This window comes from Panthera leo, chromosome A3 (genome assembly GCF_018350215.1).
Source record: "Panthera leo isolate Ple1 chromosome A3, P.leo_Ple1_pat1.1, whole genome shotgun sequence".
NCBI classification, from domain to species: domain Eukaryota; kingdom Metazoa; phylum Chordata; class Mammalia; order Carnivora; family Felidae; genus Panthera; species Panthera leo.
This window is the reverse complement of record NC_056681.1, coordinates 25,440,559-25,456,462: the sequence shown is the minus strand read 5'-3', so window position 1 is coordinate 25,456,462 and position 15,904 is coordinate 25,440,559. Positions and strand designations below refer to the sequence as shown.

Here is a 15,904-nt window from a genome sequence, read left to right as displayed (position 1 = left end):
TGCCCCCCCCCCCCCCTTTTTAAAAATAAGCTCTACACCCAACGTGGGGTTTAGACTCACGACCCTGAGATCAAGAGTCCCATGCTCTACCAAGTGAACCAGCCAGGTGCCCCACCACTGGACATCTTAACCCTCAGCCTTCTAACCCTATAATCTATTCTCCCCACAGGAGGTAGAAGCATATTTTCAAAATGTCATCAGGTTAGGCCACTAACCTGCTCCAAACCCTGCAAAATCTCCTGCTGGTCTTACAATGAAATTCACATACTTTTCCGTGGGTGCCAAAGCCCTGAAATATCTGGTTCTGCCTCCGCTCCTGGACTCATTTCCCACTATTCCTCTCATCCACACAGCTTCAATCATATTGACCACTTTGTGCCTTACGTCCGGGAAGTTTATTTCCTACTCAGGGCCTTTGCATTTGCTGTCCTCCCTACCTAGAACACAATCGCTCAGATATTCCTATGATCTGATACTTCATTTCACTATGGTCTCATTTAATGTATAATTTCAGAGCTACTTTCCTGCCTACCACTATAAAATGATAATCCTCATACCTCTTGAACCATCTCTCTCTCCCTTACTCTGTTTTTGACATTAAGTTATACTTCCACTTGTCCGTTTCCATAGACTAAGCTGCATGTGGGTAGCAGCATTACCTTATTGATTACTTTATCCTAGCACAAGGCATAGCACAAGATAAGTACTTGATAAATATTTTTTAATGAATAAATTAATTCTTTCCTTTCTTGAATATACTTCTATGACCCCCAACAGTACGTGATGGGAGGGATCAAAGGGGAGACTAGAAAGACTGTTATTTGCAGTCTCACGGCCCCTTGTGTCTATCTCTGCTTTAATATTTCCCTTATTTATTTAACAGATACTTATGGAGTTCCAACTCTGTCCCAGACACTGGAGATACAATGGTGAAAAAAGCAAAGTTTTTACAGTTCTCGTGGTCTACAGAGAATGATGTATAATAATTCAGAAATGGAGAAAATAACAGGTTATATGCCATGGAGAAGAGGTGCATGGTATTGTAGGAGTGGATATAAGGAGTTCTGACAAGTCTGGAGGGTTAGAGAGGGCTTCTCTGAGGGAGTACCAGATGAGCTGATACCTCAAGAGTAAGTAGGAGTGAAGTGGGGGTGGTTGTGTGGAAGGAGGAACATGGCTCCCACAGTTGAGGCTCAGAGCTCTGGTATACACTGGGTCTCAATAGGCCTGTCTGGTCAGCATGAGGGTGATGGAGATGTGGTCGCAGAAGTAAGCCAGGTCTGGCTAGGCAAGGCAGGACAAGTGAGTCTTCAGGAAGTAGAAGGCATTGTTCTTTTCCTCCACCTCTAGAGGGCAGCCCACTTACTGTTCCAGGCCTGGAATCTTCCTGATCATGGGTTTCTAAATCAGTTTTTTGCTTCAAATGATTTTGAGAATCACTGAATTAGGGACTAATTTCTCACTAAATGTTTGACAAATGAATTCATGCTTGTTGGGCTGAACATGGTGGCAAAACATTCTTTGTGCAGCCTCTCTGGGCAGCCAATTTATAGTATATGATCTTGGGCAGTTAATTATCTTCCCTTCTTCCTTTCTTCCTCCTAGACTTAATTCAGCAAACATTTCTTAAATGTCTGTGTCATAAAAATATTAAAAATGTTGCACAGTCATTATATCCCAGATAGCCAAGTGCTAAGTGAAGGCAAGGCATTATACAGCAGGATTCAAATGGTAATGGAATTAAAAAAAAAAATTTGGGGGGCGGGAGGGGGCTGCCTGGATGGCTCAGTCGGTTAAGCGTTGTACTCCTGATTTCAGCTCAGGTCATAATCTCATGGTTCTTGAGTTCAAGCCCCACATTGGGCTCTGCGCTGACAGTGTAGACCTTGCTTGGGATTCTCTCCCTCTCTCTGTGCCTCTCTCAAAAAAATTTTTTTAAAGTAGGCTCCACATCCAACGTGGGACTTGAACTTATGACCACGAGATTAAGAGTCACATGCTCTACCAAATGAACCAGCCAAGTACCCCAATAATGGAATTTTTCTGAGCACCTACTATATACTAGCAACCTCAAAACATGAAGGCTAGAGACTGGGAGTGGGGTGGGGGTGAGAGAGTGGGAAGAGAAAATTTTTTAAAAAGTGCATATAATAATAATTGCAACATTTAAAAAATGTACCAGGACTGTGTTTTTCATGCAACAATCTTGTAAGCTATCATGAGCCACTTGCTGAGGCTCAGAAAGATGAAATGACTTGTCTGAGGTTGTATAGATGGTAAATGTGGAGCCATGATGTATATCCAGGCTCTGGTATGTGGGCTCTTCGATTTAACACCATTTTAGAGTAAATATAATATATACGTGTTGAAAATTATCCAATTATCCCCAACTTGGAGTAAAGCAAAAGAACAAATTCATGGAACTCCAATTTTCTTTTCCAGTTCACAATATGTGTTGGAAACCCTTTCTTATTACCACAAGTAGACCTACTTTTTACATGTTGCACATTATTTTGTACAGTTTATTTCACTAATTCTCCATGTAGGACACTCAAGCCAATTTTTATTTTTGTTCTTATAAATAATTCTGATATAAACTTCCTTCCTATGCATCTTTTTGTGCACATAAGCAAGTATTTCTTTGGGATGGGGACCCACAAATGGAATTTCCAACTCTAATGCATGAAATAGGGCAACTCATTGTTTTCCTGACTATAAGAGAGGTTGAACATCTATTTTTTTTTTACACAACTTTTTTTTTTAAAGTTCATTTTTGAGAGAGCAGCATGAGTGGGGGAAGGGCAGAGAGAGAGAGGGAGAGAGAGAATCCTAAGCAGGCTCTGTGCTGTCAGAACAGAGCCTAATGTGGGGCTCGAGCTCTGGAAACCATGAGATCATGACCTAAGCCAAAACCAAGATTTGGATACTTAACCCATGGAGCCACCCAGGTGTCCCTGAACATCAATTTTAATGTTTATTAGCCATTCACATTTTCTTTTCTGTGTATTGTCTATTCATCCTTTTTGTTCATTTTTCTTTATTTTTAAGTAATCTCTATGCCCAACGTGGGGCTCAAACTCATAACCCTGACATCAAGAGTTGCATGCTCTACTGACTGAGACATCTAGGCATCCTAACCATTTTTCTATTGAATTATCTTTTTCTTCTTAATGTTTTATAGTTCTTTATTCTGAATATTGATTCGTTGTTGAATATGTTGCAAATATTTTATCCCAGTCTTTTGCTTTTAAAAGAAACCAAACTTTACTTATGGTGTCTTTGTACATGGAGGAGTTTGGAATTTTTAATCTGTTTTAATTTTAATTCCTGTTTTTGATTCTTTGGGAGGCAGCTCAAAGAATTGGGTCTGAAGTCAAAGTTTTGAGGATCCAACCCCAACTCTGCTTTATGTTAACAGTAACCCGTGGGCAAGTTGGTCGGTGGAAAAGCCCTTTCTGCATGTATAGAAAAGGGAAAATAATACCTCTCTCCCTCATTGTGAGGATTGACTGGATGAGTGTATAAAAGTAGCACCTGAAGATGATGAAGTAATACAACGGTTATTATAGCTAACGGTTATTAATATTGTGATGACATTTTAGACATTTATAACAGAGTAGGCCAAAAGGGGGTAAGTGACTTACCCCATGACTTGTTCAGGGCGACAAGGCCTTAATCTGGAGAACTCAGGTGTGGCGCTGTCCCCTCCCCCCTAAGCTCCACCCCCTAGGCCCTTGCCTCCACCTCCCGGCCTGGGTCGCCGCCCAGGCCACAGCCGGAAGCCCAGTGCCAGACGAGTGGGCCTTGCGCGTGACGGGCGCGCGTGACACAGGGGGGGCGGGCTTGAGAAGCTGGATGCGCCGGGATAGGGCGGTAGGTTCGCGCGGAAGGGGCGGGGCTTAGCTGGAGCGGGTCTTGGGGCCGGGCTTCCGTGTGCGTTGGTCGGGCGGGCGCGCGGCGGGGGCGTGCCCGGGGGGCGGGGCGGAGCCAACCAGGGGGGCGGGGCGGCGCGCGGCCTAACGGCAGCGTTGGCGGCAGCGGCAGCGGCGGAGCTGGGGCTGGCGAGCTTTGCTGCTCCAGGTCTCGCGGCGGCGCCTCCGAGGGACCCGGGCCGCGGGTGGAGGCGGGAGGCGCACGGCGGAGGCGTGCGGCGATGGTGGGCGTCCCTGGAGCGGCCGCCTTCCAGCGTAAGCAGAGCGGGAAGGCGGGAGGCTGAGGGGGGCGTGTGAGGGGCCTGCTGCTCCACAGGCGCCAGCTCCCGAGAGGCCCCCGGCGCCAGGCCAGATTGGGGAAACTGAGGCCCGAAGCAGGGCGGCAGATCCAAGGTCACGCGGCGGGCCGGGCCTTCCCGGGTTCTCGAGGCCGCCCGGGCGCTTCCTGCGCGGCCCGGAGGGCTCGGAGCTCGCGATGCGAAAGAAGCTGTGGGGACCGCGGCCTCGGAGCCCAGGCCGGGCCGGCGTCCACTCGCGGACAAGGATTGTTTTGTCCTCCCGGTGCTGAGGCCACTGAGTGTTGTTTCTGGGGGAGTATTCCACACGCCCAATTTCGAGGGGTGTGCGGCGGATGGTGGGGGAGGCGAGGATGGCCTCTTTGAGGGGGCCTGTTGAGTGCAGGCTCGGGGATCAGACTGCCTGGGTTCACATCCTGGCTCCCCGGCTCAGGGGATGTGACCTTGGGTCTTTCCTAACCTCAGTTCCATTCTGCAAAATGGGGGTGTAGAGAGCATTTCCACATCCCCACCCCCATCCCCTCCGCCACGGTTCTTGGGTTTGTGAGGCCAGTAGAATGCTTGGCACAGACTGGGACATACACAAGCGTGAAAGCTGTTATTACTGTAATCGCTGATAAATCTCATCCAGGGTGAACCTCACTCGGAAAAGCCCGAAATTGGGCTCTAGTTGTGTATTTGTTTTACGATTTTTGTCTTAGGTTAGTCCTGCTTTATGATCCAGTTGTTTTTCTTACCTCCATTTCTCCATTCCAGCATTTATCTAGTGTTCCTCCTAGAATTTTGAGATCCTGGTGTCTCTTAATAACAACAATAAAATTTTAATTGTTTCTCGTTACAATAGCAGTGATAGTTAACATTTTTTCAGCAGCAGGCATTTTGCATTCTATTCATTCACTATTTCTTAAATCATCTATTAAGTAAAAAGTACCATTCTCAGCCATGGGAATATAACAACAAACTAGAAGGACCAAACTCAGTCTTTAAGTTTAGTTTGGGGAAGGGGAAGACAGGTAAATGAGGAAAGCAATAAATCCATTTTGCATGTTTTCTCTTCATTTAATCCTGGTGACAGTGTAAATAAGAGTTAAGAATTTCAATATGACCATTTTGCAGAGGATGAAACTGAGGAACAGAAGGAACCCTGTGATCTAGCCCCAGAGCCCACGTCCTTCACAAAAAAGGGAGACTTTACACAGCCTCTCTTCTTTGACACTCATTAGATACTGGATTGAAGAAATGCAAAGTAGATGCATCCAGCAATGCCTCTTCATAGTCAAGCCCAAAATCGCTGCTTTTCGTAGTTTGATCTGTTCTTCTTGGAGCTTATAACAAAAGAGAGGCAGAGCTGACCCTTTAGGTCTAAGATGCACCATCTCTGTGAAATGAAAGGAGTTTTAATCTGAACTTAAATGTTTTATGTCCAAATCTCTTTCATGCAATTTTTAGTTTAAAATATGTCCCCAAAGTACAATTTTAGTTCTATTATGTAACAAAGTTTTATATGTTTGTTTATTTTAGTGTTCCTAAGACAATTCTATATTACATTCTTAGCATACTTAATACACTTTTTCTTTTAATCTGGAAGCATATAGTAAACTGAATTAAAATATTGAGAGGATTTTTTCTGTGAGGTTCCCGTGATACAGTTAGATTCAGCATTGACCATCTGCTAAGCTCCAGGCCCTGTGCTGGTGTAGGGCTTACAAAAATGAATAAAAGCAGACTCTTGCCTCTAGGAGCTTACCTATAGGCTTGATTGGCTAATGTTTTTAATGGAAGTGCCGGGCAGAGAATGTAGGAGCTCTGAGTCCTTGGAGGGGGGCGGGGGAGTAGTCTAGAGCATTGGCCTAAAATGTTTTTCCATGTTCTTTGTATTAGTAGATAGGGTTGAGTATGCACATACATGTGAATGTTTTAAGTTACAATTACATTGCTAATTAACTGTAGTCTATGTTAGGTACACTTTATAACATGCAAAAATAGACCTTTTTTGCAAAAGGATGATCTAAAGTGTGAGTAGAAGTTCCAATTATTGTTTTTTCACATGCTGGTGAATAATAACTGGGCATCTTAGGGGTGGGGACCTTTGGTCTTGTGGTGGGACCTTCTTCTTAACCTCTGAGGTTGGTTGAAATTCAGTTCTGGAGTTGTGCTGAGGTTGAAATCTTGGGGTCCAAAATCCTATTAGCTTTGAGACTTTGGGCACGTTATTTAACCTTTTTGTGCACTTTATTTTCCTCATCTGTAAAACTGAGTTGATGAGAGCCCCTGCCACATTTACAGTTTTGTGATGATCAGTAATATGTATGTGGTATGCATATGATAATATATGGGAGTACTCATACTGTGCTTGACATAGTGTTCTGTGTGCAGTTTGTGCCTGAGGGTATAAAGAAGACTTAGGATCTCACAGGCTAGTAGGGGCCCTGCACCTGTACGTGGATAATGATAGTGCTCAAAGCAAAGTCTTTTGAGAATACAGGGTTGGCATAACTAATGGTTCTTGGAGGGTCCAAGTAAGTTTCAGATAAGGAGTTAACATTTGGACCAGCCTACGAAAAAGAGGGGCTTTTTTTCCAGGAGGAGGAGGGGTGGACCTCTTGTGTGCTTGGTGAGTTGTTCTCCAGATCTGGACCTGCAGGGAACCTGATTGAAGCTTTTGTGTACCTTGTTGATAGGATAACAGTGAGTTCTGGCTGGACTTGTTCCGGCAGGGGCCAGATGGCAAGGAAGCCCATTCCAGAACTTTCCACAATACCGCAGCTCTTTTCTCTCTGGTGACATTTAACCTCATTCTGCCTTCTTAGTTATCTAAGAATATAAACTCCTAAATGTAAGCTCCTGCATTTTTGTGATCTTATTTTGCCTAACAAGGTAAGTGGAAAGTCCCTAAGGCTGGAGAAAGGTCTGTAAATTATTGGACTTTCAAAGAATTGTGAAATTACAAGTAGAATGGTAAATGACCACACTTGCTAGTGAACAAACTTGATTACAAATATGGTAGACAGGCCCTGTGCCTTTCCTAATTCAAAAGGGGTGAGAATTGTCGTGTTCAGTAACCCTTTCCTTATCTGGCATTTGTCCATTAGCATGAAAGAAGAGATGGGAAAGTTTACCTGAAAGACTTCCTGGAGGTTGAATTAGGTACCTTCCATTTGCTCTTCTAGGTCCTACTTTCCATCTGTTGCCTTTTCTCTGTCCTGGAAGGCTGACTTATGTGAACTACATCAAGAGCTTCCTTCTCATCTAAGGTTAGGGAATTTTAATTTCCTTTCTCCCTTCCTATGGGTGTTGCCTCTGGCTGGCTGTGTCCCTTGATTGAAGATTGCTATTCCTCGAAAGGAGGGTTCTTTCTGCCACTCACTCCTTTGGATTTGCAAAATTTTAATTTCCTTTGTTCCTCAGGCTTAGAAGTGCTCTCACTAGTCCCAGGATACTACAGCTATTCCTTGTGATTATTACCTATTTGGTCCTGTTATTAAACCCTCCTTACTCTGGAGTGTGTTATCTTTCTTGCTGGGACCATGACTATGATTAAAACTTTTATACCTAGTTAATAGCATAACACCTCAGACTTTCACTTAGAGCTCACTCATATTCTGCACATTCTCCAAACAAAGATACCTGTCTGAGCCCAGCTCATAAGCAGATTTTAAAGTTTATTTATGTGTTTAAGTAATCTCTATACCCAACGTGGGGCTCAGACTCAGGACCCCAGGATCAAGCATTTGCATGCTCTTCCAGTTGAGCCAGCCAGATGCCCCTTCACAAGCAGATTTAAAAAGCCACAAATCAGATGGAGAGATGGGAGGCTATCCCAGGTAAGCATACTGACAATGAGAGACAGGGTCTCATCCTCTCCTGTGGTCCTTAAGTACTATGCCACATTGATGCATTTAGCCCTTTTCGCCTAAACTATTGGATAAGAAAAAAAAAAAAAGAATACAATTAAAAGCACCATAATGTGTGACCACACAATCAAGACCTGTTAAATTTCAGTTAGTAGCCTATTTAAAAAGGCAGAGATAGGGGGCCTGGGTGGATCAGTCAGTTAAGTGTCCAACTTCAGCTCAGGTCATGGTCTCACAGTTCATGGGTTTGAGCCCTGCATCGGGCTCTGTGCTGATGGCTCAGAGACACTTCAGATTCTGTGTCTCCCTCTCTCTCTGCCCTTCCCCAGCTTGCACTCTGTCTCTCCCAAAAGTAAACAAAAAACCAAAAAAAGGCAGAGATGTGCATGATCGCATATCATCATACATTGTCGATCCGTAATGGAAAAGCAAAATTTGGAGGCAGACTTTGGGTTTGAGGCCCAGTTCTGGGAAGTTTTTTAACTTCTGAGACTCCATTTGTTTAATCTATAAATGAGGATAATTCTTGCCTAAGAATAATAATAATAATCCCTAATAGTCCATGTTTATTTTGGGCCAGATGTCATAAACTTTTTGCCTTTTAATCCTCCACTCTTTTAGGTAGGTATATGTCCTGATTTTACAAATCAAGAAATTGACTCATTATAGAACTAATAAGTGACCAAGCCCAGATTAAAATCTAGATCTTTCTGACTGCAGAGCCTAAGTTGTTGACATTAAAGTAACTGTTATTTAAAAATGTGTTAACTGGGGCACCTCACTGACTCAGTCCATGGAGTTTGCAACTCTTGATCTTGGGACTGTGAGTTCAGGTCCCATACTGGTGTAGAGATTACTTAAAAAAAAAAAAATCTTAAAAAAAAAAAAGTGGGCATCTGGGTGGCTCACTTGGTTAAGCATCTGACTTTAGCTCAGGTCATGATTTCATGGTTTGTGAGTTTGAGCCCCGTGTTGAGCTCTGTGCTGACAGTGCAGAGCCTGCTTGGGATTCAGACTCTCCCTCTCTCTCTCTGCCCCTCCCCTGCTCTCTCTCTCTCTCTCAAAATAAATAAATAAACTTAAAAAAAAATGTGTTGGGGTGCCTGGGTGGATCAGTCAGTTAAGCATCCAACTTCGGTTCGGGTCATGATCTCACGACCTGCGAGTTTGAGCCCCACATCGGGGCTCCATGCTGACAGCTCAGAGTCTGCTTCAAATTCTGTGTCTTCCTCTCTCTCTCTGCCCCTCCCCTGCTCACGCTCCATCACTCAAAAATAAGTAAACATTAAAAAAAATGTTTTAAAAATATGTTGGCCTTCAGAGTATCTGGCTAGCTCAGTTGATAGAGCATGTGACTTTTGAGTTGTGAGTTCCAGCCTCACTTTGGATATAGAGAGTACCTTAAAAAAAATGTGTTGACCATCAATGAATGGGAAAATCAAACCCCTGTTCTTACACTCCGTCACTGTGAAGTTCCTACATTTGAAAAGTTATTTAAGGGATACCTGGGGGTTTTTGTTGGTTAAGTGTCCAACTCTTGGTTTTGGCTCAGGTCATGATCTCACAGTCTTGAGATCAAGCCCTGAGTCCATCAGGCTGAGAATATAGCACTTATAAGGGAAGGGAAGCAGTACTTACAGATATCTAAATATTACTGCACTACAGAACTTTTTCTGGTTGTTTCTCCCCTTTTTGAGGGTGATGTTCAGAACCTTTGTTGCCTAATCTCTCACCTCTATCCCATGGCAGAGTCAAAGTGAGCTGAAGGCTTTTAGAGTAATAATATTGCTACAAAACTTTACTTAGTTACTTGCTATCTGGATGTTAATTTAGAGTTGATATTTCAGTGAGTCCTTGTGTGGAATTTCAGTGAGTCCTAGTGTTCGAATTGGGTATAGGTTTTCCTATTAGGAACAAAGTTATCCTTTGATTTCAGTTGTTTTGAGAGGGTTATTGACTTTGGTTAATTGGAGAGTTGGGACTTCTTCACTTGATTTCTGTCTTCATCTTTGACTGTTGAATGCATTTGTGCTGGTTTGGAACCTGTTGGCTTTCCTACATACAAATAGATTCTAAAAGTAAGCAAAGATCGACTTTAAGCTTGTTCTTGAGCCTGTCGTGGGACATGCAAATCTAGACTTTATGATTAGTTATTTGAATTAAAAAATGCTTTTAGGCAGAAAGGATCATTTAAAAGATAGTGTCCAATGAACAAATGCAGCACTAGGAACAAGATGGGTTAATATACTAATAAGTTCCAGGCTAAGGAAAGGATAAGGATAAGGAAAAAAAAGGAGGAAAGAGGTGTAAAAAAAAGATTTCTCACCTGCCAGTTTTATCCTCTTTCCTTAGTGTTAGAGTACTGTTTTGAGCCTCATATTATAGAAAGCAGTCACTGAATTGTAAAGATTTACTTCAATTCCTGAAAGCTTGAAGGCTAATGAGGGACAATCTCTCCCTGGTTATTTTTTCTACTCTGGTAAGATTACCAAGAAGAGGGGCCTCACTGTCGCTATACTAACTGGCCCCATGTGCAATATGAGCCAGTATATGTACATGTGACAGATCCTGTCTCTGGGTTTTATTATGGCTGGTTAAGTAGCTTTTTGCCTTTGTCTCTGGTTTCTGTCTCTGGACCCTTGAAGGCCTTGAGGCTATCTGAAATTATAGGGGCTGGGGTACCATAAATTAAACTTGTGAAATGAGTCCATTGCAGATATATTGACTGAATGAATCTGACTTTTTTTTTTTTAAGTTTATTTATTTATTTTTGAGAGACAGAGAGCGAGCGTGTGTGCATCCAAGCGGGGGAGGGTCAGAGAGAGAGGGAGACACAGAATCCGGAGCAGGCTCTAGGCTCTGAGCTGTCAGCACAGAGCCTGATGCAGGGCTTGAACCCACGAACTGTGAGATCATGACCTGATCTGAAGTCTGACGCTTAACTGAGCCACCTAGGTGCCCCTGAATCTGACTTTTTTTTTTTTTTTAACGTTTATTTATTTTTGAGAGACAGAAAGAGACAGAGCATGAGTGGGGGAGTGTCAGAGAGAGAGAGGGAGACACAGAATCTGAAGCAGACTCCAGGCTCTGAGATGTCAGCACAGAGCCTGACGCAGGGCTTGAAACCATGAGCCTTGAGATAATGACCTCAGTGGAAGTCGGGCACATAACCAACTGAGCTACTCAGGTGCCCCTGAATCTGACTTTTAAGTCTTCTTTTTTTTTTTTTTTTTCCAACGTTTTTTAATTTATTTTTGGGACAGAGAGAGACAGAGCATGAACGGGGGAGGGGCAGAGAGAGAGGGAGACACAGAATCGGAAACAGGCTCCAGGCTCCGAGCCATCAGCCCAGAGCCTGACGCGGGGCTCGAACTCACGGACCGCGAGATCGTGACCTGGCTGAAGTCGGACGCTTAACCGACTGCGCCACCCAGGCGCCCCTTAAGTCTTCTTTTAAAAAGGGTTCTTTGCTAAATTTTCTGCTGGGTGCTTTTCACTTAAGTCATCTCATGTAATTCTTGGAACAACCTTGGGAGGGAGTCAATATCTCTGTTTCACAGATAAGGAAATAAGACTCAGAGAACTTAAATAAATTGCCCAAGGTCACACAGTTAATCAGTAGCAGATGCACTGTTCAAACTTAGTTCAATCCTGGTGTTGAGTTTACTCATTTTACATTGAGATCTGAGTCCAAAATCCACTGTTTTTTACTATCACATGGCTTCTGCTTTTTGCCAACTAGACTAGAGGTTTTTAAACATGTGTTCCTTGGACCCCAGTGTTCCCTGAAAATGATTTCCCATCATCTATCTTCTGCAACTTTCTTTGCCTACCATCTTCTCTTATTTAAAAATGCCCTAGGAATTGGAATATGATTTAAAGACGACTACTGTACTAGGTCTTGGTCTTGTTCAGAGGTATCCTGATTGAAAGAAAAAAAAAAAGCAACAGAAACTCTCAGCATCCTTTACCAATTCATCCCATATGTTTCCTGGTCTTAGCAGTGAAACAGATGATGGCAGTGAACATCAAAAGCCCAAGAAATGTCCATAGTAATTTTGCATGGCCCTGTGAGGAGCTGTCAAATGTGGATCATCCAATATAGTTCATGGATTTATGCAGTGAACCTTTTCTTTGGAACGTGTCTCCTTAAGATTTGACTCTGTCCTTCTATTTTGTATTGCCATAATTAAATGCAGAAATCAAAGTAAAATTTAGAATAACCCAGAGCTAGGTATCCTTCTGTCTGAATTTATAGCCTTGGAGTCGGCTAGACCTTTCAATTAAATTAGCTGATGGCGACAAATATGTAATCTGACCTCTCCAGCAGCTCAAGTGAAATGTTAATACCAGGCATAGCACAGCTCCCTTGACACACTACTTTGACCTTTTCCTCTCTTACAAATGTTTCTCTTATTCCTTTGTTAACTTAGCCATCTCCTTGCAGAGGTCATGCCTGCTTTTAATTTTTCGAAGCCACGTGAGAACAGACATTCACCAGCAGAAATTTATTCATTTTTACCTTAAATCCCTAGAGCTACACTAATTATACAGTTTCCTCTAATTCCCATGTATTTTTTAGCTAGTTTACAGTCTCCTTATGACTACCTGTTCTCTGCCTCCCCTCTCTATAAAATCTAAAATACCAGTGACATTTTTCTCTACCAAAAATATGACTAGGTTTTTTGGTCCTTAATTTTGAGAAAGTGGTTATGTCTTTGATTTTTGTTTCTTTCTAGAGAAGTGGGGCCAACCTTGCAGGGAGAAGGCAGGCATAAAGCAAGCCCTCTTTGTGGCTGAGATTAAAGGTGGAGATGGTTTAGGAGAGGGAAGTTCTGAGTGGTGAGGGGAACAGGAAGGGAAGAGGTTATGTTTTATTTCCTCAGGCATTCATTCTCTAGCCTCCTAGAACTGCTTAGAGTTCAGTAGCTCCAGATTTTGTAAGCTTCACCTCAGTTTTCTCTTGGTGGGTTGGTCTGGCTAAGTGATTGTTGTTGTTGTCTTGTCTTGTCTTGTCTTATTTTATTTTATTTTATTTATTTTTGAGATTTTATTTTTAAGTAATCTCTGTACCCAGTATGAGGCTTGAAATCACAACCCCTAGATCAAGAGTTGTATGCTCTATCGGCTAAGCCAACCAAATGCCCCATTTTATTGTATTTTATTTATTTATTTATTTATCCGGTATTTTTATTTAATTTATTTTTTAAATTTATATCCAAGTTAGTTAGCATATAGTGCAACAATGATTTGAGGAGTAGATTCTTTAATGCCCCTTACCCATTTAGCCCCTCCCCCTTCTCACAACCCCTCCAATAACCCTCTGTTTGTTTTCCATATTTAAGAGTCTCCTCTGTTTTTGTCACCCTCCCTGTTATATTATTTTTGCTCCCCTTCCCTTATGTTCATCTGTTCTGTTTCTTAAAGTCCTCATATGAGTGAAGTCAAAGGATATTTGTCTTTCTCTGAGTGACTAATTTCGCTTAGCATAATACCCTCTAGTTCCATCCACATAGTTGCAAATGGCAAGATTTCATTCTTTTTGATTGCCGAGTAATACTCCATTGTATGTATATACCGCATCTTTATCCATTCATGGATGGACATTTGGGCTTTTTCCATACTTTGGCTATTGTTGACAGTGCTGCTATAAACATTGGGGTGCATGTGTCGCTTGGAAACAGCATACCTGTATCCCTGGGATAAATATCTAGTAGTGCAATTGCTGGGTCGTAGGGTAGTTCTATTTTTAATTTTGTTGGGAACCTCCGTACTGTTTTCCAGAGTGGCTGCACCAGTTTGCATTCCCACCAGCAGTGCAAAGAGATCATGTTTCTCTGCATCGTCGCCAACATCTGTTGTTGCCCGAGTTGTTAATGTTAGCCATTCTGACAGGTGTGAGGTGGTATCTCATCGTGGTTTTGATTTGTATTTCCCTGATGATGAGTGATATTGAGTATTTTTTCATGTGTTGGTTGGCCATCTGGATGTCTTCTTTGGAGAGGTGTCTATTCATGTCTTTTGCTCATTTCTTCATTGCATCGTTTGTTTTTTGGGTGTTGAGTTTGATAAGTTCTTTATAGATTTTGGGTACTAACCCTTCATCTGATATGTCGTTTGCAAATATCTTCTCATATTCTGTCGGTTGCCTTTTAGTTTTGCTTATTGTTTCCTTCACTGTGCAGAAGCTTTTTTTTTTTTTAAACGTTTATTTATTTTTGAGACAGAGTGTGAACGGGGGAGGGTCAGAGAGAGAGGGAGACACAGAATTGGAAACAAGCTCCAGGATCTGAGCTGTCAGCACAGAGCCCGACGTGGGGCTCGAACTCACGGACCACAAGATCATGACCTGAGCTGAAGTCAGACCCTTAACCGACTGAGCCACCCAGGCGCCCCAAGAAGCTTTTTATTTTGAGGAGGTCCCCATAGTTCGTTTTTGCTTTGGTTTCCCTTGACTCCGGAGACATGTTGAGGAAGAAGTTGCTGCGGCCAAGGTCAAAGAGGTTTTTGCCTGCTTTCTCCTTGAGGGTTTTGATGGCTTCCTGTCTTACGTTTAGGTCTTTTATCCATTTTGAGTTTATTTTTTATGTATGGTGTAAGAAAGTGGTCCGGGTTCATTTTTCTGCATGTCGCTGTCCAGTTTTCCCAGCACCGCTTGCTGAAGAGACTGTCTTTATTTCATTGGATATTCTTTCCTGCTTTGTCAAAGATTAGTTGGCCATACGTTTGTGGATCCATTTCTCGGTTCTGTATTCTGTTCCATTAATCTGAGTGTCTGTTTTTGTGCCAGTACCATACTGTCTTGATGATTACAGCTTTGTAATACAACTTGAAGTCAGGGTTTGTGATGCTTCCTGCTTTGGTTTTCTTTTTCAAGATTGCTTTGGCTATTTGGGGTCTTTTCTGGTTCCATGCAAATTTTAGGATTCTTTGTTCTAGCTCTGTGAAGAATGCTGGTGTTGTTTTGATAGGTATTGCATTGAATATGTAGATTACTTTGGGTAGTATTTACATTTTAACAGTATTTGTTCTTCCTATCCTGGAGCATGGAATCTTTTTCCATTTTTTTCTGTCTTTCTCAATTTCTTTCATAAGCTTTCTGTAGTTTTCAGTGTATAGATTTTTCACCTGTTTGGTTAGATTTATTCCTAGGTATTTTATGGCTTTTGGTGCAATTGTAAGTGGGATCGATTCCTTGATTTCTCTTTCTGTTGCTTCATTATTGGTGTATAGGAATGCAACCGATTTCTTTGCATTGATTTTATTTTCTGCAAGTTTCCTGAATTCATGGATCCTAGCAGTTTTTTGGTGGAATCTTTTGGGTTTTCCATATAGAGTATCATGTTGTCTGCGAAGAGTGAAAGTTTGACCTCCTTCTGGCTGCATTTTATTTTATTTTTAAGAAAACTGTACCCAGCATGGAGCTTGAACTCACAACCCTCAGTTCAAGAGTCCACGTGCTCTACCCACTGAGTCAGCCAGGCGCCTTTAACTTCGTATTTTGACATAGTTTCAAACTTAATGAAAAAGTGCAAGAGTAATATTAACGTTCCTATATGCTCTTCACCCTGATTCTCCAGATGTCAATGTTTTACTACTTTTCTATATTATGATTCCATTTATATTGCATATTACTTTACCCCAAATAACATAATGTATATTTCCAGTAAACTAGGACATTCTTACATAACTACAATACACATATCAAATCAAGAAATAATTAAAGAAAATTTTTTTAATGTTTGTTTATTTTTGAGAGACAGAGAGAGAGAGAGAGAACACACACATGCATGAGTGGGGTAAGTGCAGAGAGGCAGACAGA

At 42.2% G+C, this 15,904-nt stretch overlaps 2 protein-coding genes across 8 annotated transcripts in view; one reads left to right on the top strand and one right to left on the bottom strand.

Moving 5' to 3' along the window:
• Positions 1 to 3,745, bottom strand: part of SNTA1 (syntrophin alpha 1) — an 80,907-nt gene extending 77,162 nt beyond the window's left edge. Inside the window, exon 1 of the mRNA XM_042931233.1 lies at positions 3,645 to 3,745. The gene's annotated coding sequence lies outside the window, so the exon portion shown is untranslated. The remainder of the gene's footprint in view (positions 1 to 3,644) is intronic.
• Positions 3,746 to 4,011: 266 nt separating this feature from the next.
• CBFA2T2 (CBFA2/RUNX1 partner transcriptional co-repressor 2) overlaps positions 4,012 to 15,904 on the top strand; it is a 140,513-nt gene continuing 128,620 nt past the window's right edge. For 5 of the 7 annotated variants that reach the window (XR_006200485.1, XM_042931220.1, XM_042931219.1 and 2 more), the window contains exon 1: positions 4,013 to 4,187. Coding sequence is in view for 5 of the 7 variants with exons in the window: in XM_042931220.1 (XP_042787154.1) it covers positions 4,154 to 4,187 (34 nt within the window). In the remaining 2 variants the exon portion in view is untranslated. Of the gene's footprint in view, positions 4,188 to 7,398; positions 7,483 to 15,904 lie in introns of all 7 variants that reach the window. The other 2 variants (XM_042931221.1, XM_042931218.1) reach the window with 2 other exon arrangements.